Here is an 18,856-nt window from a genome sequence, read left to right as displayed (position 1 = left end):
AGCCTTTTACGAAATGGCCACGTTACCTGGACCCTCTAAACCTTAGTTACATTGGTGGTTACCATTTTAATTAATGTTTATTATACCCCTTGTATTTGCTAATAATTCACACGGTAAATCATGGCTCGATTTCCTTATTACACGACAGTCATTTTAATTCTATTTTCGGTTTATTTACATGCGATACGGGTTTGGACACATTTATGGATATTCGTAAGCTCCATTTTGATTGGTGTGATTTCGGTAGAAAAAATAAATGGGAGCAGCTCCCTTTGTCCTCTCTTACTGAAATCATGGGACTGTATCAAACTTGGGGACCTGATCCCATCCTAGAAGTAAGTAAAATAACGTGTGATTGGATTAGTATTTTTATTTTCAATTTCTGTAAGTCCAGGCAACCCAACTTTGCTGGCTTGGCACCTGCTCACTCTTGTCACTATATGGACACTTATGTAAGAGGTCCTCCATTTAAGAAGCCGCTTGATCGCTCCACAAACCGAAGAGGTATATTCAATCCCAATAAGTTAATTTTCGGGCGTAAACATTCGTGTTCTTTAAACTTCTCGTGGGTTCTAAAATTTCTGTGGGTTCATGGTAGTGGCCGTATGTATTTGTTTGCCCTATGTCTTTGGGCTTGGTCAGGGCTGATTTAGGGAGTATGGACATTAAATTCGTAGGTATAGCACTACATGTACTTGGAAAATTGATCCACATCGTGTTTTTGAAGTTGGCGTTTGGTTGGTTTGATTTGTGTAAGCCTGATATTTACTTAAGGCTCTAGGCTGAAGTTTCTGAGATTTAAGGAAGTTAAGTTTGAAATATTTTAATATCGGTTATACTATGTATGAGTGAGTCACTGAAAATCAATGTTTTGTTTAATTATTCAGTTTACACTAGTTATTTAGCATATTCTTCCGACTATTATAATAGAATATATGGTGACGGTACTAGTGCGCACGGTTAGGTCGTTTGTTAGCCAATAAAATTGGGCTGCTTGACTCCCGCGTTTGATTGTTATTCATCATGTCATCACGAAGTTGAACAGTGATAGCGGTAAAAATTAACACTATGATTCAAAAGAAGCTCAACCACCAAGTCCCATTTAACTATCTATACATACTGCCTTTGGGCAGCCGGATAGTATCACCAAACACGGTGGTCTGAAGCCAAGCGTATGAACATGTAACCGGTAAGTAAAACACATACATCAATTTATGTATAGCGCTCATATAATAGTTGGATATCTCAACATTCGCACATGGACTAACCTTCTAAATTGTGTTCAATTCAGAATGGAGATTTGTGGGATTGTAGTTATTTTAACAGTTGGATTCATGAATCGGGACATAAACTGGAGTTTCTGTGAAAAAGAGCTCTACCAGTGGAGTCAAATCCAGTGTCGGGTGGAGACATTTATCCACCCCAAACAATGATTAAAGGAATTCGCAAGATCATGCATCATGCCCCAAAATGCCTCGATACGGTTGAGGGTGGGGAGAGTCATTTCCCTCTTAAAATGCTCTCACATGGTCACGCTGGCACACAACCACTCCTGGGAAAGCCCTAACACTACCTTCTCGCGGCGGGAGGTATTTTCATGAAAGTGAGAGGAAGAAAGGCGGATTACCGGAGCTTTAGCCGAAGTCGTGGATACGGAAAAATCCACTTAATGGAGTTAGAAAACCCTGAATCCAGACCAATCGTTCACATGGGCTCCAGGATCCTTAGGAAGAAGTGGGCGTATAAACCTATTTTCATTTGACCACTGGCTTCCGTGGGACGCTCATCTCCTATCGTTGCTCCACTGTCTTGTGGATTAGACGTCTAGGTCGGAGGCTCGGGGTGGCCCTCTAAGAAAACCACCTGCGTCGGTCAGGGCACCCGGAGATTATCCCAGCCCTCATATAAATCTCATTTGATTTGTGTAGCGCATATATATTTTGGTGCCTTCTTTTTACCAATCTTTTTATGTGTCCAAAAATAAATAAATAGGGATCGATTAAAGTTAAAAATCAACACCGTTGAATGTAGGCTCAGTGGACTGTAAAGGTTGAGCCTGGGCGCGCGAGACCGAAGGTCCCGGGTTCGGGTCTTGCGTGCGGGTACCGTAAGGGAGCACTGATGAGACGTCTCGAAATGGAAACGAAACTGACGTCGGAGGTGCTTGCCAAGTTTTTAATGGTGTCTGAAAAGCTTGATCGACTCGTGAATTCAATTACCAAAATAATTGCTGTGAAATCCAAGACTTGAGATTACATAATTTTGTTTCATTTAATTAACGATAAAGCAAATTAATAATAACAGGTAAAAGATAAAGTTACGTGTCCAGGTATCAAAGACGTAAATGAAGAAACAGTTGGGCGTAAATGTTGGATATGTATCGGCGCTAGCACGTGATATGTGATGAATTTGCCCCTTCAAGATTTGTTTAACTTTTAGTAAGAACATGCTTTGAGACTACCTGGTACAAGTTAACATTTTTGGTGAATTACATCAACTGTGACTATATATCTTGCTTGTATCTTACTTGATATCAAATTATTGGAAAGTAAAATCGAATATCATTAAAACAGATTTTTCAACGTACCATAGTTCGATTGCTGAACAATCTTTAGAAAAAATCTCTTAGAATACACTTATTTTACAGTTGATTACACTGACTGACATTTGTTTTCTGTATTGTAGAGTAGTGGTTCTATCCAACCTAGTCTTAGATTCGGTCATACTGTTGTTGCTTGGCGTGGTCGAGGTTGGCTTTTCGGTGGAAGAATGCAACAGCGAGTATGCCCTAATCAGCTGTACATGTTCGATCCTGGTTCGAAGTTTCTCTGTCAATCGGTTAGTCGGTCTGCATTGTCCGGTAGCCTAAAATTAAATCATACTTTCAATGCTAAAAAGCTTCATCCTCCCTGTTGGGCTGAAGTAAGAGGTACGGTTGGTAGCGTACCGAGTGCTCGAGATGGTCATTCAGCTACTGTTTTAGAAGATGCAATGTTTATATTTGGTGGCTTCGAGGATATCGTAAGTTTCTCCACGTTAATTGTAACCTCAGTTGTGCGGTCTAGTTTACCAATAAATATTGAGTATTTTGGAGCATTAATTTCCATGTTTATTTCTATTTTCATCACAAATGAAATAATGTTTTTTATCTTATTCTGAAGTTATATTCAAGTATCGCTGTTAACTGCGATGCTTCTTATTGTATACGATATTAATATTGTACCTCTCTTAACTACGTTGGCAAGTAACTATTAAATACCATCACGTTTATTTTGTGTCTGTTTAGCCGTGTGTTGACAGTAAAACTTATCCACAGCTATTACAATTAGTCATGAAGCTACCCAAACTTTTGGTCGCTTCGTTTGTAATTTTTCAACTTGCGTTAACTGAATTTTTAAGTTCCATTTAAAATACAGTTTGATGAAACTCTGTGATTTCTCATACGCGTTTCTAATTGAAATCACTTGAACAGGATTTCTTAGGCAGGGTATTTCCCATATTTTTAATACAAATGGTAGTTAGTTTCTGGACACAATCGTAGCATATCGTAAATAACACCAAGTAAAAAACGGTCATATCGTCTATACGGACTCTGAATCCGTAATAATGCATTGTATAATATAGTCAGGGTCCACTTATTCGTGAATAAGTGTTCTCGAACATTTAGCCAGGCTTAGTGAACAAATGTATGACCATTTTAATGCGATTACTTTACTGTCACGCAAAACACCAAAGGCAATTAGTAAGGCTATAAAATTAGTCTTTTGATTTCATCATGGACGTGTTTGTGAATAGGTATTTGAAGATTTCCCAAGTGTTGTTTTGTCTGATACTTACCACCCACTTCATAAACATCTTTCTTGCATTTCCGCTGGCATGACGAGATGCTGTTTTATTAGAACCCATCCACTCAAGAAAAATTCGCAAACCCCTACAATATCGTATTAAACGCAAATACTATGCAACAAACAGGTTGTAAAAGCTAGGCTAACCAAAAGCTTAGAATCAAGCCCACTGTTTATTCACTGTTTCATAAGCTCTTTTTTAAACAGTTCATTGGATTATATATATGTTTATTTACTCATTTTACGCATATATATATATATATATATATATATATATATATATATAGGAAGTTTAAAACAAAAATTATTGAGATATTGTATGCTCACAATTCCATATCTGTACTACACAAATAATATTGAATAAAAGCTATTATTATTATTATTATTATTATTATTTTTATGTACTAATATAGAGGTTTTTCCCAGCAACTAAATAACAACTATCAATGTAATAGTAAGTGTAGTTTTGTAACATCTCAACGTGTAGAAAATTGTATTTCTGACGCTTAGTGACTGAATGTAAGTCAGTTCTTCAGCGTAAATAAATAAGTGTCAATTTATTTTTGTGATAAGCCTCTCGTTTGTGACTACATTAACCTCTTACCTATTGTTGTTAAGCTCAATGTTTACTAAAGTCTTATCTGCAAAACTCCATATTTTAGGGAGAGTTTACTTTTTATGGTTGTTTGGCAGCTTGTGCGTCTCAATAGTACAAAAGTGTGTTAACTATCAATGACCGATCTATGAGTGGTCCGAACAGTGAACAAGGTGTCAATACATCGTTTCAAAGTTATCATCAATTACGTTTTCAGCTCTTTGCACCGAAAACCTGTGGATATATTTAGGACTCCACTGTAGTATTTTATATTAATATTTTACCTAGACTACAAATCAGAAAATTATAGACTTGTTATTCTGTATGGTTCGTACTATTTAAACACTACATGTATTACATATCCTTGTATGATATCGTACCAATCTTTTTGTTTGATGTAAAGACGGATAAACTACTGATAAATAATTACCGCCAACCTTTTCATGGCCTGTCTTACTGTCTATCTTTAGTTAGATACAAAACCCGTTTTACAGTTATATGTAGTCTAAGTTTAATATGTAAAGGCATTACTAATCTCTAGCATTTTCTTCATTTTGCTATATGTCTGTTGGACCTCCCTCCTAATTTTTCAAATAATTGTGTAAGTACAGAAACCATTTTATCTGCTTAGCTATAGGTAAACTAGATGTTCATATAAACGGCAATTGTTGTGACTGATGCGATTCCACCATTCTGAGGTGATACATGGATCGTTAGTGACACTTCATGATCGTCACGTTTTATTACGAACTGATTTGAATTTAAAATGTTAACCGTTAAATTTTTGTTCAATGAGACCTTAATCACTTAGATCTGAATATCTAGAGAGTTCTACCTCCAGCTGAGTTATAGGTGTGCACTACTAAAACTAAGACAGAACGGCTGCTTAGTGCATTCTGGTTCTCAGTAGTTTTTCAGTATTAGTTAATTCGTAAAAAATCTATCTCAAAATTGAGCCGATCTCGACGACCATAAAACCAAGTACATTAACTAAACTTTGAATAATAAGCCTTCGAAAAATAAAGTTCCATTTTTCCTCACTAAAACATCTCATTTATCAAATTCTTCTAAATATTTTATCTTTCAGTTTAATAATTATGACAATTCAGTTTATCGACTGGATTTCATTACTTGGAACTGGACACGTATAGAAATTCGTGATGATTTGTTATCGTTTTCAGATCTTTCCCTTAGCATTCCATTCGATACGAATAGGAGTCGACAATTCGGTATAGACTCCGCAAAAATATTTGAATGGCATTGGAATGATAACATATCACATGATCAAACATCCCATCCTAGAACTCCTTTACCTCGTGATTTCGCATGTCTTACTAGTCACCAAGGTCGTATATTTCTGTTTGGTGGACGAAGTCACCTAATCACCCATCATGTGATGTCTATGATTCTGCTCTATGGGAGCTTATTCCTCTTGTCAATGTATCAGATTACTCCTCCTCTGATACGGCGAATATTTCGGAAGGACAGAAGCTAACTCCGGCAAAATGTAATTTTTGTGGTTTGGGAAATGATCGATTATTTGGGTACTACCTCCGGTGGGTTACTTCTGCATCCTGTGGGAAGAAGAAACAGGAAACTGGTGTGGGTATGTGTCGATCAATTTAAACTATACATAAATTATTTTATATATATATATATATATATATATATATATATATATATATAAGCCCTAGTTAACTCATTGTTTCAATGATAAGATCTGTGGTCTCCAAACGTAGTTTCAAATGTCCACCACAAGCAGTTTTATAGAATTAGGTTGCCTCTCTTTAATATTGTCTAAACGGGGCAATGTGTTATTACGGTGGAGCGTAATCATAATGTAGATTTTGACTGCATCTGGAAATATAAACAGTTCCCGGACTTTAGTTAAATTCTCAGGTATTTTAACAGCCAAAACTCGACCACAATACTTAAAGATCTCTAGGGTTAATCAATCAGGGCCTGTTTCCCTCCCTCTTGCTTTACATGGGCTATGGCTTTTTCTACTTCTCTAAGAATCGAGGGATTTATGTTGACATTGCTTGGTAAAAGTGAGCAACAAAATGGTGGTTAGAGAACAGTTAAACTATTTTTCAAAATGTTCATCCCATCGTTCCAGTTTTTTGGGTTGAGAGTGAATCATTGTCCCATCTTTTTTAAGAAATATTCTGTCTAACATTAATTGTCGTCGACTTGGTAATCTAACTTTCCGCTCACCTGCTTTTTCTTTTATACTTGTTCAACAGTGGTTTCAAAGTAACTTGTCATTCCATTTTATTATTATCAATAAAATCTGATGGTTATATCCTTAAAACGTTTCTCTGTTCTCCACAGGCAAGACATCTTTTTTTCATTAGTTAGTTACTCATTTGCTCCACATTCAAGAATATTAAAACTCAATAGCTACTCGCTTAGTTCATTGCCTTTTGGTCCTCATTAATTCCCGTATGCAAGATTTTTCTTTAAGATTCGCTTTATCTAAGAATAGAATATCGATTTGTTTGCTTATTGTTAAGTATATCGAAGTTAGAAATGATTCATTTGGATATTAGCAATTTAGATACTGGAGTTTTTTAGTATGCTTATTTTAAACAAAGTAAGTAATCCCAACGACCATTAGGATGTATGTAGATTTATCCCACTAACATGTTCAAAAGTAGTACTTGCTCCAAATGTCATTATGAATCTTATCTATGTTTTTAGTTAATGGAACGGGTATAGCTTTTGAAATGAAAGTCGCAAAACTGGAATGTACGTCTCTTTAAACTGATGAATTCAGCTTTATTGTGATCCACTGGTAGCATTACATTTGTCCCTCGTAAAGTTATTGCTCCAGGACTGTCCTGCGTCAACACCTGAACTAAGGATAGGGGGTGAAGTAGTCGAACGCGTCGACAACTTCACTTATCTTAGAAGTCTGATTAGCCCTAATGGGTTGGTGTCTGACGAATTCTCTGCACGGATTCCGAAAGCTCGTTTGGCTTTTGCTAACTTACCTCACCTATGGCGAATGCGAGATATCCGTCTATCAATTAAGGGATGAGTATACTGCGCGGCAGTCCGTTCTGTTTTAATTTACGGCAGCGAAACACGGCCATTAAGAGTAGAAGGTACTCGTAAGCTACTAGTATCTGAACACAGATGCCTTAGAAATATCGCTCGCATCTGCTGGGATCACCGGCTAAATAGTAGTGAGGTTGGACATAGGGTATTAGGGAATGATGGTAAATCAGTTGGTGAGGTTGTGAATCTTCACCGACTGAGATGGTTGGGCCACGTGTTACGTATGCCTGAATACCGACTACCACGACGCGCAATGCTGATGACTAGTGTTGGTGATGGTTGGAAGAAAGTTAGGGGCGGCCAAACTAAAACGTGGCATCAGTCTTTGAAGTCACTAACGTCTAGTCCTAGCAATGTTGATAGATGCAGACTACTTGGTTGTGGTCCGCGTGACTATCGTAACCGATGGTTGGAAACTCTGTGACATGGCTCAGAATCTATCACAATGGCGTCAGTGTATACATTCTTTGTCCTCCCTTAAACTGTGAGATTAAAATTGCTTTATACATTTCTTTCTACGAACTAATTCTTTCTTCCTGTACTATATCCTTATATACAATCTTTCTTTTATATATTACCACCTCTGAATTAACTACTTTTATGAATCCGGTGTTCATCTTGTTGTGTTAATGAGGTGTGGCAACTTGGACCGATGCATATATGTGTCCTACTTCGTAGCTGGCTGACTAACTCCTCTTAAAGTACGAGTGATAATTTCTGTTTATTTTCGTTACAATTCCATCCACTTTTCTTATTGTCATATTTTAAGTCTTGAATTTGTATGTATGACTGGTTTTCATTGATCAAATGCATCTGCTTTTATTTTATCAGTGTCAGAGAACCATGCGTTTGGTATTGTGTTTTCTGATGCGATTTGCCGGAAATTTTGACCTTGATGTTTTTGCGTGTTATTATTCGTCACAAGTGTTTATTGCATTTTAAGGATGATTGTTGTGGCAAGTGGTCGAAACTTAGATACAGAGCCCTTCGAACAACAACCAATTATCTAATATTACAGCTACATTAACTCACAGGTGATGTAGTGGTCTCATATTCAGAAACTTCCCCACGTACTTCAGTTTGGGGAATCAGATAGTTTTATTAAAAACCGAGTGATCGAAATGGCATTTGGTAAATGAGTTACATTAAACATTTGTGGAAAATTCTTTGACTGGGGCTGTAGGCGACACGATTTTGGATTTTTAGAAGGATTTGAGTCTCCTTGGAGTTATAAATATCTCCTATTCTTCAATACGAAGAACAATGGAAATATGCTTAGGGTTTACTTTTTGGTCATCATAAGCTGTGAAATATTATTTACCGTACGATACAGTATCTGATCACGTATTTCGGTGATCACTTCTCAGAAATACTGTATCGATAGGATTTAATGAGCACCAAAAGCCATATAAAACTAGCTTGTTCGTTGACCCGTAACTAGTTGGTGTTTCTTTAGAATATAGAGCAAATTTTTGTCCATATAACTGGATTTCGTAGTAACTTATCCCATTTACTTTTTTGTCCACTTCTTTTTTATAGACCTGAATTCTGGGCAAATTCTCCCTCTCGTCCATGTTGTTTGTGGAAATTTATTCATAGTAATGTAGAAAACAGATCATATACACCAAAATATGATAAACTAACATCAAACTATCATTCCCGTTGGTCAAGTGGTTATGCAGTTTGGATAATTCGTCATCCAGGTCATGGTTTACAATCACCAGAAGTTCTGCTTTCACAAATATTCAATAAAGTTAATGGATTCACATATGATCCAAAGTCATCATTTGTGGAGTCGTCGTCATCATCAACATCATCAAAGTTAAATTCACCTTACGGACGTAGGAGTCTTTCACATTGTAAATTCATCTAATTTTTCTCACTGCACTGAAAGTTTTCCTTTGTACAAATCTTTGTGGTATTATAGGGTTATACAAGGTTTTTGTTGAAACGCTATTTTACCACCTAGAAATGAGCTCGTTTACTTCAATTGAATGAGTAACTTGTGTTTGGGATGGATGAAGCATCTTATTTAAGAAGAAATAATAATCATTGATCAGTTTGTAAATCTGTTGTGATGCAGATAATGTGTTTATCCACATTCTGTCTCGATATGTAACATTTTGGAATAGATGGATTGGGCATTGAATATGAAGTATATCTATCCAGTATTTAGCTATTTCCCAGGACATTTTTAATAAATGAATGATTTCTAGCTGTAATCTGTTAAATGTAAGAAAACCAGTTATAAAGATTTCAGTCTGTCATGCGCAACGTAGAACATGTTACATATGTTTATCAATTAAAATTATCGCAGCGCAGTAAAGGAGGATATCAGAGTAGTAATAGTGCAATTGGTAATAGAAAAAAAAAACTCAAGAAAATATGTATTTGCGTCATAAAACATTTCTAAAAACCTTAAAATCTAAGGAAACAATCAGTAAGTGGAACCGCTTCATTGCTAACAATTCTGAACTACTTCACTCCATTTCTTACCATTGATTACAATAGTCACACGGACACAAACTAGTTAGTCTGAAACTACCTACACAGTTCAATTCAATAGTCAATGAATTCATGAACTGGTCCCATATCCTGGTTTGGCCGACCATAGTTTTCTATCAGCCTACTATACTAGCCATCACTGTGCATCGAGGTAGGTGCTTGTTGAGCATACGTGATACATGTCCTAATCATCTCAGTCGATAAAGACTCACTACCTTATCAATCGACTTGCCATACGTCCCTAGTATCCTACGTTTAAGTTTCAACACTCCTCACTCACTAGTCCTAACATACACGAATAATGCTTCAGAGGCATCTATAATTAAGCTCTATTAACCTGCAGCTTTTCAGCGGGGTGTTGCATACTTATGCTTATATTTCGTAGACAGTCCGACCTGATTACAATTATTACAATGATTGCTTACGGTATATAATATTTTCAAAGTTGGAACAAAGTTGTCAAAATGATTTATTTCAAACAGGTGACTCAAACTACATGACCAATGATTAGCTAAGTAAGAAAATGAATAAGTGAAAATAATTTAGCAAGCAAATATGTGTCTATATGTCTTTGTTTATTTTATTATTTATTTCAACACATAAACACCGGTACAAGGAGGCACAAAGTATATATGCGCCACACTTCGTCACTCGATTTGTGTGAGGGCTGAAATACTGCCACTGGCGCCCAAACCGAAGCTAACAATGTATGTATATGTGTTTGAGTAACTGTCGGTCCGTTAGATATGTTGTGAACGAGAACACAGGTGGGGGCAATAACTATATTTTAATACAAAGTTATAGAATATGTTGGTTAAATGCAAGAACCATACACTGAATAGTTCATTTTCAAATTTACACCATTTTTCCTTCACATTGTATGATTCTTCCAGTTCACAATTCCTTTCTATTTCCTCTTCTATTCTCTTCAACTTGTTCTTCTTAGCCTTTTGCTGCCAGCCATTCAACTTTTGATTGGTATTACATACTACTTATGTCGACATATATATGTATATATATACTCTCATGTCTTAGAAAAATTCAAACTTTAAGATTTACAGAAAACCTAAGTTGTTTTATGTGTTCTTTGCTGCGATACTTAATCACAAATATTACAATTAACTAAACACTGGAATTATTAATTATGCATGTTCAAAGCATTTGATTTTTGTTATGTCCTTATGCTCGATTAATTATATTACGTGATACGACCGTCAGTTAAAGACACCGACCTATACGACCAGACTAATGATGTACAAACCTGCCAGAGCAGACTAGTAATATATTTCAAGCATAGTGTGCTTATATACAAACAAACCAGACGGCATCATACCACAAGTAGAATATAACAATTATACAAGATCAAACTAAAAAGTGTCTTTAAATGTAAGAGTTTGTTACTAATAAATTGGAAATATCTTAAGAATAATAAACAGTATCATAATAGTCAATAGGTCAAATAAATGCTTATAATAAAATGAATATAAATATACGTATAATATAGCTACTTAATAGTTACAACAGGAATATATTTATAGTATTACTTACTTACTTACGCCCGTTACTCCCAATGGAGCATAGGCCGCCTAAAGTCCCCGGGGCTACTGCCGGTCCCAAGCCCGGGTAAAGGAGGAGGGTTGGGCATGGGGTTAGCGTCCTCATCCCGTAGAAAACTAACTCGCCAAAAAAACGCTAACCAGAAAAAAATTATTCAAACCTTTTAAACTCTGCCCCGGGAGTCAGAAGGTCTTCATTTAGAAGAACTATGACGCCTCATGATGAAAGCCGAATTCCTTCGGAGGTTACGAGGCCGATGCCCCATCTGACAACCAGAGCAACCATTTATTTAGGTACATGGAATGTTCGTACAATGTGGGACACCGGGAGAGCCTTCCAAATTTATAGTGTTAGTCCATAACTAATTCAATCATTCTGACTTCTCTCCTTTTATCAATTCTGGAATAATAATGTAAGTGTTTGTATGATTTTGATTGGAACTGTACCGATTCTTCATACTTTGACTCGACGATATAACTCCGATTGTCTGGTTTCTGTATACATACCAATTATCATTTCAATTGTCCAACCTTTATCTAACCTTATATCAACACACATGTGTACCTCATTGTGTAATCATCTAAAATATACTTGGTCCTGTTATTTGTTTTAGTTTTCTTACAGCATGACTTTCAAAGTATTTTGGTCTGTATACATTTTATGTTCTATCTTCACTTTTGCATTACATGTCATACATTTAGTAGCAAATTTCCAAAAAAATTATTTTGTTAAATTTTAATAAAATATTTAGGGTCCTACAATGGTAATTTATATATTGCCTTTGGTGCTGTTCGATCACAGACAGGTCAAAGTCTCCAGCTACACTATCAAGATGTTTGGCGCTTCAATTTGTCTACCTTGTCTTGGATACAACTTTCCTATATGCCTAGTATGAAATCATCAAATCTGCACATCCATCTACCTTCTGCCCGTAGACGTGCTGTAGCGTGTCTATATATGGCTCCACCTAGTACTCATCGCGATTATAATCCCACGTTAATCAAACAACAACCTCGGGTATTTGTATTTGGTGGAACACAACCAAGAGCACTTAATGAGAAAATATCTCTTGTCAACAATAATGGCCATAACGATTCACGATCTACCAACGAGTATTCAACATCCTTTGGAATGCTTCCTCATAGAAGTTTATTCAGTCTGAATTGGGGTTTGTGCATTTTACTACTGATTTTTCCTAATCTTTTTTTTCATAAAACAATTTGAGATGTTTGTATTCATGGTATTTATTTGCTACTGGGGTAGAAAAACATAACAAACTTCACGAAGTACATTAAGTGTGTCTGTATTATTATAATAACGTAACAAGGTTGGATTGAGATCACCGTCCCATGCTGGATACTAGATACCGACTGGACACGGTACTTGATCACGTTATACTCAAATAAGTTGTTTGACCAAAGATAAGGTATAGGCCAAAAGCACAGCATAAAGCTCTCAATAAGTGTAGTTGCTTTTGCGCATAAGACAGTCGCGTGTATTTATTGTAGCCGGATATGTTTTTTCCTTGCTTATTAACCAACCATGTCCTACTTTCACCTGATCTATTAATTACACCTTCCAATGTCATTAAAATCTTAATTTTAGATTGTTTTTTGGATGCCGACCCAGTAGTCTGCAGTTTAGGTGCTCATGACGAGACCTGAAAATCATGAATTTGATCACCAGTGTAGTCGTGAATACTCGCTACTGAGGAGTCCCATATTAAAATGAGACAGCTGTACAATGCTTCTCGGTTTTCAATGGTTGCCTAATTGAGATCAATCTATGATGTAAACTCTGGAAATTCATCAGTCCCACCGAACCCCTCATGCTGACGAAGACTTCGCCATAAAAATTAGAATTTTTTGTTCGCGCATGTATTCAGTTGAATTAATGGTTTTGTTCTCTAAAAATCTATTTTGTGATTGTATCTCATTTTCCTCAACAAATTACCAATTTACTCAACTATTTAAATCATGTAGTAATTTGGCCAGTTTTCATGTCAACATACTATGAATCACTTTTCATATAATGCCATAAATCCTTCTTTTTATTAAAAAAACAATCTCACTCTATAGATATAATCATAATTTAGTTCTGTCAAATTTTAATGATTTTTTGTTTTATATTCCTCCTTTTGCCTTTTTAAAAAAAAGGTAATAATCGAACTCAGAATGAAGTACTTGGCTTGAGAAGAACCAGTTCCTCATTGAAATCATTTGTTTCAATTTTATGCGTCCAATCGACTTCTCCGATTCCTGATCCTGATCATGGTAATGTCATATCTTCAAATTCTACCACAAATTCATCTCTGTCTACTTCTGCAACACCATCGTCGTCCTCTTCATCACCATCAAATACGCCAGTGACAACTTTCTATCTTATTATTATCATTCCATCCTATTTATGCAATTCTCATTTATTAAATGGTTTGATTCCGTTGCTAATTAATGATTTTATCCTGTTGTCTAACTTATTTGTTATAAGCTTTGATGAATTGTCTCAATTATTTAATCTAACAACTAACACATCTGATAATAATAATAATAATGATTCGCCATTTATTAAATATTTCCAATCTATACATTCTCATCAATTCAATCACATGAATCCACATAGTACTAGCAACAACACCAGTAATAATAATAATAATGTTACTGTTGATGAAACGATCCATCTATTTCATTTGGCCTGGTTAACTATAACAAATATGTTCTCCGCTCATAAAACAACGAGTCGCAGTGATATTAGTAATGATACCAGTTGTGAAAGGAATTCTACACCCTGTTCATTATCAAAATTTCATATTATTTTTGTTGCAAACTGTCCAATGTCACCTGGTTGTCTTTTGTTTAAGTACGTTCATTAGTTTTTATTTGTGCGAATTTGTCGGTTAATTAGTTTATTTTTTTATCATTGGGAAGTGATGAGTTATGCCTAAAAAGCGGACATCTAGCGCCTAAACCAGGTCGGTGGTTACAGCGGGTTAATCTAGTAGAGTTAAAAAACCTCAATTGCGAAACATTAGTGTACATGGGCTTCACGATCCTGAAGGAACGAATGGTATACGAACCTACTTTTGGTAACTGGCTAACATATGACGCCAGCTCTTGATGGTGTCGCAATCCCTAGTGATCTAGTTCTTTAGGTGAAAGACTCAGAAAGATACCTTCTTTGTTTAAGACCCCCGATCAATATACCAGCCTGAACACAAATTTTATTTGTGTATACTGTTTTTCGTACTTAGTTGTACCAGATTTTATATAGAATAAATAAAATCCTAAAATGGTGAAGTTTACTGTTGATGGTTCACTGTGGCAATGTATATAATTGGGTAAAATATTGAGGTTTCAGGAATTTACATTTTTTACCATCAAAATAGTGGTCATAACACAAAATACCCAGTAAAATTATTGGTCAGTAATGTTATAAGGGCTTCATTGACAGGTACAATTACTGAAATATTAGTTGATTCGTATTCCCGATCCCCCGAATCCCAACTTTACAGATTTCAGGTGAAAGGGCCACTGGTTAAATAATTTATATACACTAGAGAACAAAAACTGTTATTAATGTTCTTAAATATTTAAAAAAATAGTAGCTGTGTGGTCTAATGGTGAAGCTTTCCTTGTCTTTCTAGACAATATTGTTAACACAAGCTTCAGATAAAACTGAATTATTCTAATTTTTCCACATATAAATAACAGCTTCTCTGGTCAACATTGATTTCAATTAGGTAAGAGTCAATAATAGTCAGTTAAGATCAATATCGACCAATCAAGCCTTTAATTGCACAAGGGGAAATTTGAATAATTCGGTTCTATCTGAAGCTGGCGCTAACATTATTGTTAAACCTTCCAACTCAATAAACACAACTGCTCCAGAATGTTTTTCGGGAGTATTTTCTACTTGCGTTATTATGTACTTTTTGTGTTTTAGCTCCGAAACAAATCAAAACTACAAACCTTTAATATTAAAACAATACACATTTTCTCAAAATTCACATGAAATAATTAATTTAGAAAAACCATGTTGTATTAATCATGCATCTGATATATACACATCATCACAGCTAATTAATACCTGTCTCAATTCAGTGATTTATGGATTGTTCGAAGCGGTAGAACGTGGATTAAAATATACATATTCCAAGTGTCCTACTACAACAACTAATTCATTGTCATCAACAGTGTGCAATTCTACTATGTTTCTTAGTGATGATGATGACGATGATAATGATAGTCAACATCATCATAATTTCTTAACTTATAAAACATTTTTTATATACTCTGATATTGATATGGAAGAATTGGAAAATTATGCAACTCATGTTTATATTGATGTAAATCAGATAACATCTTATGTTAAAACTAGTACCTTAGATGTCATTTATAATGACATTAATAATAATAATAACAATAATAATAATAATTCATTCTTCTCATCATCATCCACTTCAAAATCGACTTATAACTCCAATATACTATCTTATCCAAATAAAAACTCTGTACAACAGACTGTAGCATCCGTTTTATTGAAATATTTACATTTTATTCAAACTTCATTTCATTTAATATTTGACGATAATAAATTGTTATTGAATCAACAAGAAATTTTACAACCTTTATACACAGATCCTGTTCATTTATACAGTGACAACAATAGTAATACATTTTCGACGCCTCCTGTACATTTCACAATAAGAGGTAAGTATTTGTGGACGGTAAGTGTTTATAGTGAGTATGAATTCTTTTAGTCAGTTATAATCAACGTATAGCCTAGTACACATGTGCATTGTCTCAAGTCAACATATCACATAAACACGAGATGAATAGTAATGGAGTCGAAATAAATCCAGCAGTAATTTTAGGGAGAAGACTGAACATTGAGGAAATGGTTCATGATGACAGAATCGAAAAGTATGTCTAATGAAATATTGATATTCAAGATCTAGAGTGAGGAAAATAGTAAATAGATCTAGGCATCTATGGTCGATTCTGAACCATTTCACCCATTGTCTTTAATCGATTAAACCAAAATCTAGCATTAGTTCATAAAGTTATTGACCACTGAACTGAAAATATACGTAAGTGCAGACAACGTGGCTGGAGTTCGAGCGGTTATTGTAATCTATGGTCGGAGACAGGATAACATAAATAAAAACCAGTCACAATGATGCAGCTCTGTTCATTATTTGCATTCTCTTAGACCGTTAGTCTTAAGATTATCTGGTAATGTTTCTGTTCCTCGAACTCATTCTTATCAAGTCATATTTCCTATGTCCAGCGTATTTTTATCAACACTGATATTCTTATCAATACTACAGTGGTATTCATCTTGCTATGGTGATATAAAGTGTGGCACATAATTGGAAGTTTTCAATATTTCTGCTCATAACTGATCAACTTCACTTGCACACGATATCAGTGATGAATTGTTTTTAGACCAACAACTCTCACCACTCTATCTTCCTTCACATTCATTGTTTGAATCCTTACCATGTCAAAAATGACCTTAATTTTATTGTGTTTATAAAAATTAAATAACTTTTTCCAAAAATTTGTTCTCAATCCACAGATTCGTCTACTGTAAATTCAACTAGTGATATTTCCGGTAGATATTTAGAGTCATCTACATCAAATAATAATACTTCGCACGTCGTATCAGGATCTTCACATTATTTCCTCAGTGAAAGACTTGCGTTAGAAATACTCAACAATGAGAATATTTTCAATTTTACAGGAATTGACATGTACAGTGGTGGTAGTAGTAACGAGAATTTTTTACTTTAAATCCTCCATCTGCAACCGTTGAAGATGAAATTAATGATGATGATGTTGATCACGATGGTGATGATTCTGTGGATTCTGATTTTCGGAAATTAATTGTATACCTAATATAGGAGTTTTGTCGAAGGGTACAGAAAGTGAGAAATTAGTTTTATTTGTATATTGTATCTAATATTTTTTAATAAATGGTTTGATTTCAGGATTCCAAAACATTCACTATTATAAGACATTGATGAATAGTTGAATCCGATAAGTAATATGTTTCTAGATATTTATGATTATCATACTCATACGTGAATTTCCAAACGTAGCAGTTGGAAACATAAACATTTAGCGTACTTCACAACAGGTAGATTTTGGCCAGCACGGAAATCCAGGATTCTTGCTCTGTCCTATTCGAGACTCATAGGTTGAATGTACATGTACCTCAGCGCTGATATTCACACCGGGATTCAAACGTCACTGTATTCACTTCAAACGTCCTATGCGTTATCCACTGAGCTAGTGAGTCCAGATGATCACTAACTTATTCAACGGCCTTGATGTTTGTATTATTATTATTAGGAAGCGTTTAAGTTAACCCGTTGTTGATATATACTGAGTACTAATCCAGGTATGAACATCACTGGGTTTCAAGTAAATCCAGTCGACGACGAAATTCGATTTCTGATCTCCACTACTAACCATAATCCATACGTTCTAAATGTTTTGTGTCTTGATATCTATTTAGAGTCGATCCGTGCAAGTTAGTATTAAAAACTGATCGAAATTCAGTTCTAAACATCAACCACAGGATAACTCAAACTCTTTTTTAATAAAATTATTTAGTATCATTTTTCTAATGAACAGAAAATACCGTAACTTTATCTTTATTGGTACCTTTACATACATTTGCATACAAGAAAAATGAGTTGCAGTTAACACAATAATTCATAAAAAATCTAAAACTGTAATACAATTAATTTCAAGTTCAGATAATACACGTTCATTCACTGCTAATTAATTCATCATTATGATTTAAATTTGATGTATAAATAAATAACTCACAATTCATACATATAATGTTGTTTCTGATTTCTTTTGCAGAACTCATAGAATTGTGTGACTGTTACACTTTCACTTTCGATACTAGCCTTTATGAATTGTGTCTTCGTAGTTCATCTGATCTTGCTCAAGAACCTGTTGTCTCACAGATTTTACCATCAACTATAGTGTACGTTGAAATTAATTTTTGTTGTTGATCTTTTGAGTTTTTTAACCTAACTGGTTATGTTTAGTTCATTTTTATATGGTAAGAATTTATTTTGAATTTCCTATTATAACTGGTCTTGTCCACCAACGTTCATATACCTGTATGATCATGCCACTTGATTGAACTGTGCTGTTCAGGTTGTAAAAACCCTAGATATCGTCTGGTTCTCTTGGAAACCAGAGTATAATATCCATCTGGCAGGGTATATTTATAAGTGAATTGTGAATTATGATTTGTCATAAACTTTTTT

General features: G+C 35.0%; 1 protein-coding gene across 1 annotated transcript; it reads left to right on the top strand.

Moving 5' to 3' along the window:
- Positions 1-293: 293 nt before the first annotated feature.
- KLHDC3_2 (kelch domain-containing protein 3) lies at positions 294-17,357 on the top strand (the record flags this gene model as incomplete). Its single annotated transcript, XM_051219464.1, has 8 exons — positions 294-335; positions 2,686-3,021; positions 5,528-5,799; positions 9,043-9,344; positions 12,317-12,733; positions 13,722-14,421; positions 15,505-16,271; positions 17,143-17,357. The coding sequence occupies 8 exons, from the start codon at positions 294-296 to the stop codon at positions 17,355-17,357; spliced, it is 3,051 nt and encodes a 1,016-aa protein (XP_051065577.1).
- Between the last annotated feature and the right edge of the window lie 1,499 nt (positions 17,358-18,856).

This window comes from Schistosoma haematobium, chromosome 6 (assembly GCF_000699445.3).
Source record: "Schistosoma haematobium chromosome 6, whole genome shotgun sequence".
Lineage (NCBI taxonomy): Eukaryota > Metazoa > Platyhelminthes > Trematoda > Strigeidida > Schistosomatidae > Schistosoma > Schistosoma haematobium.
This window is presented reverse-complemented; position numbering and strand designations above follow the sequence as displayed.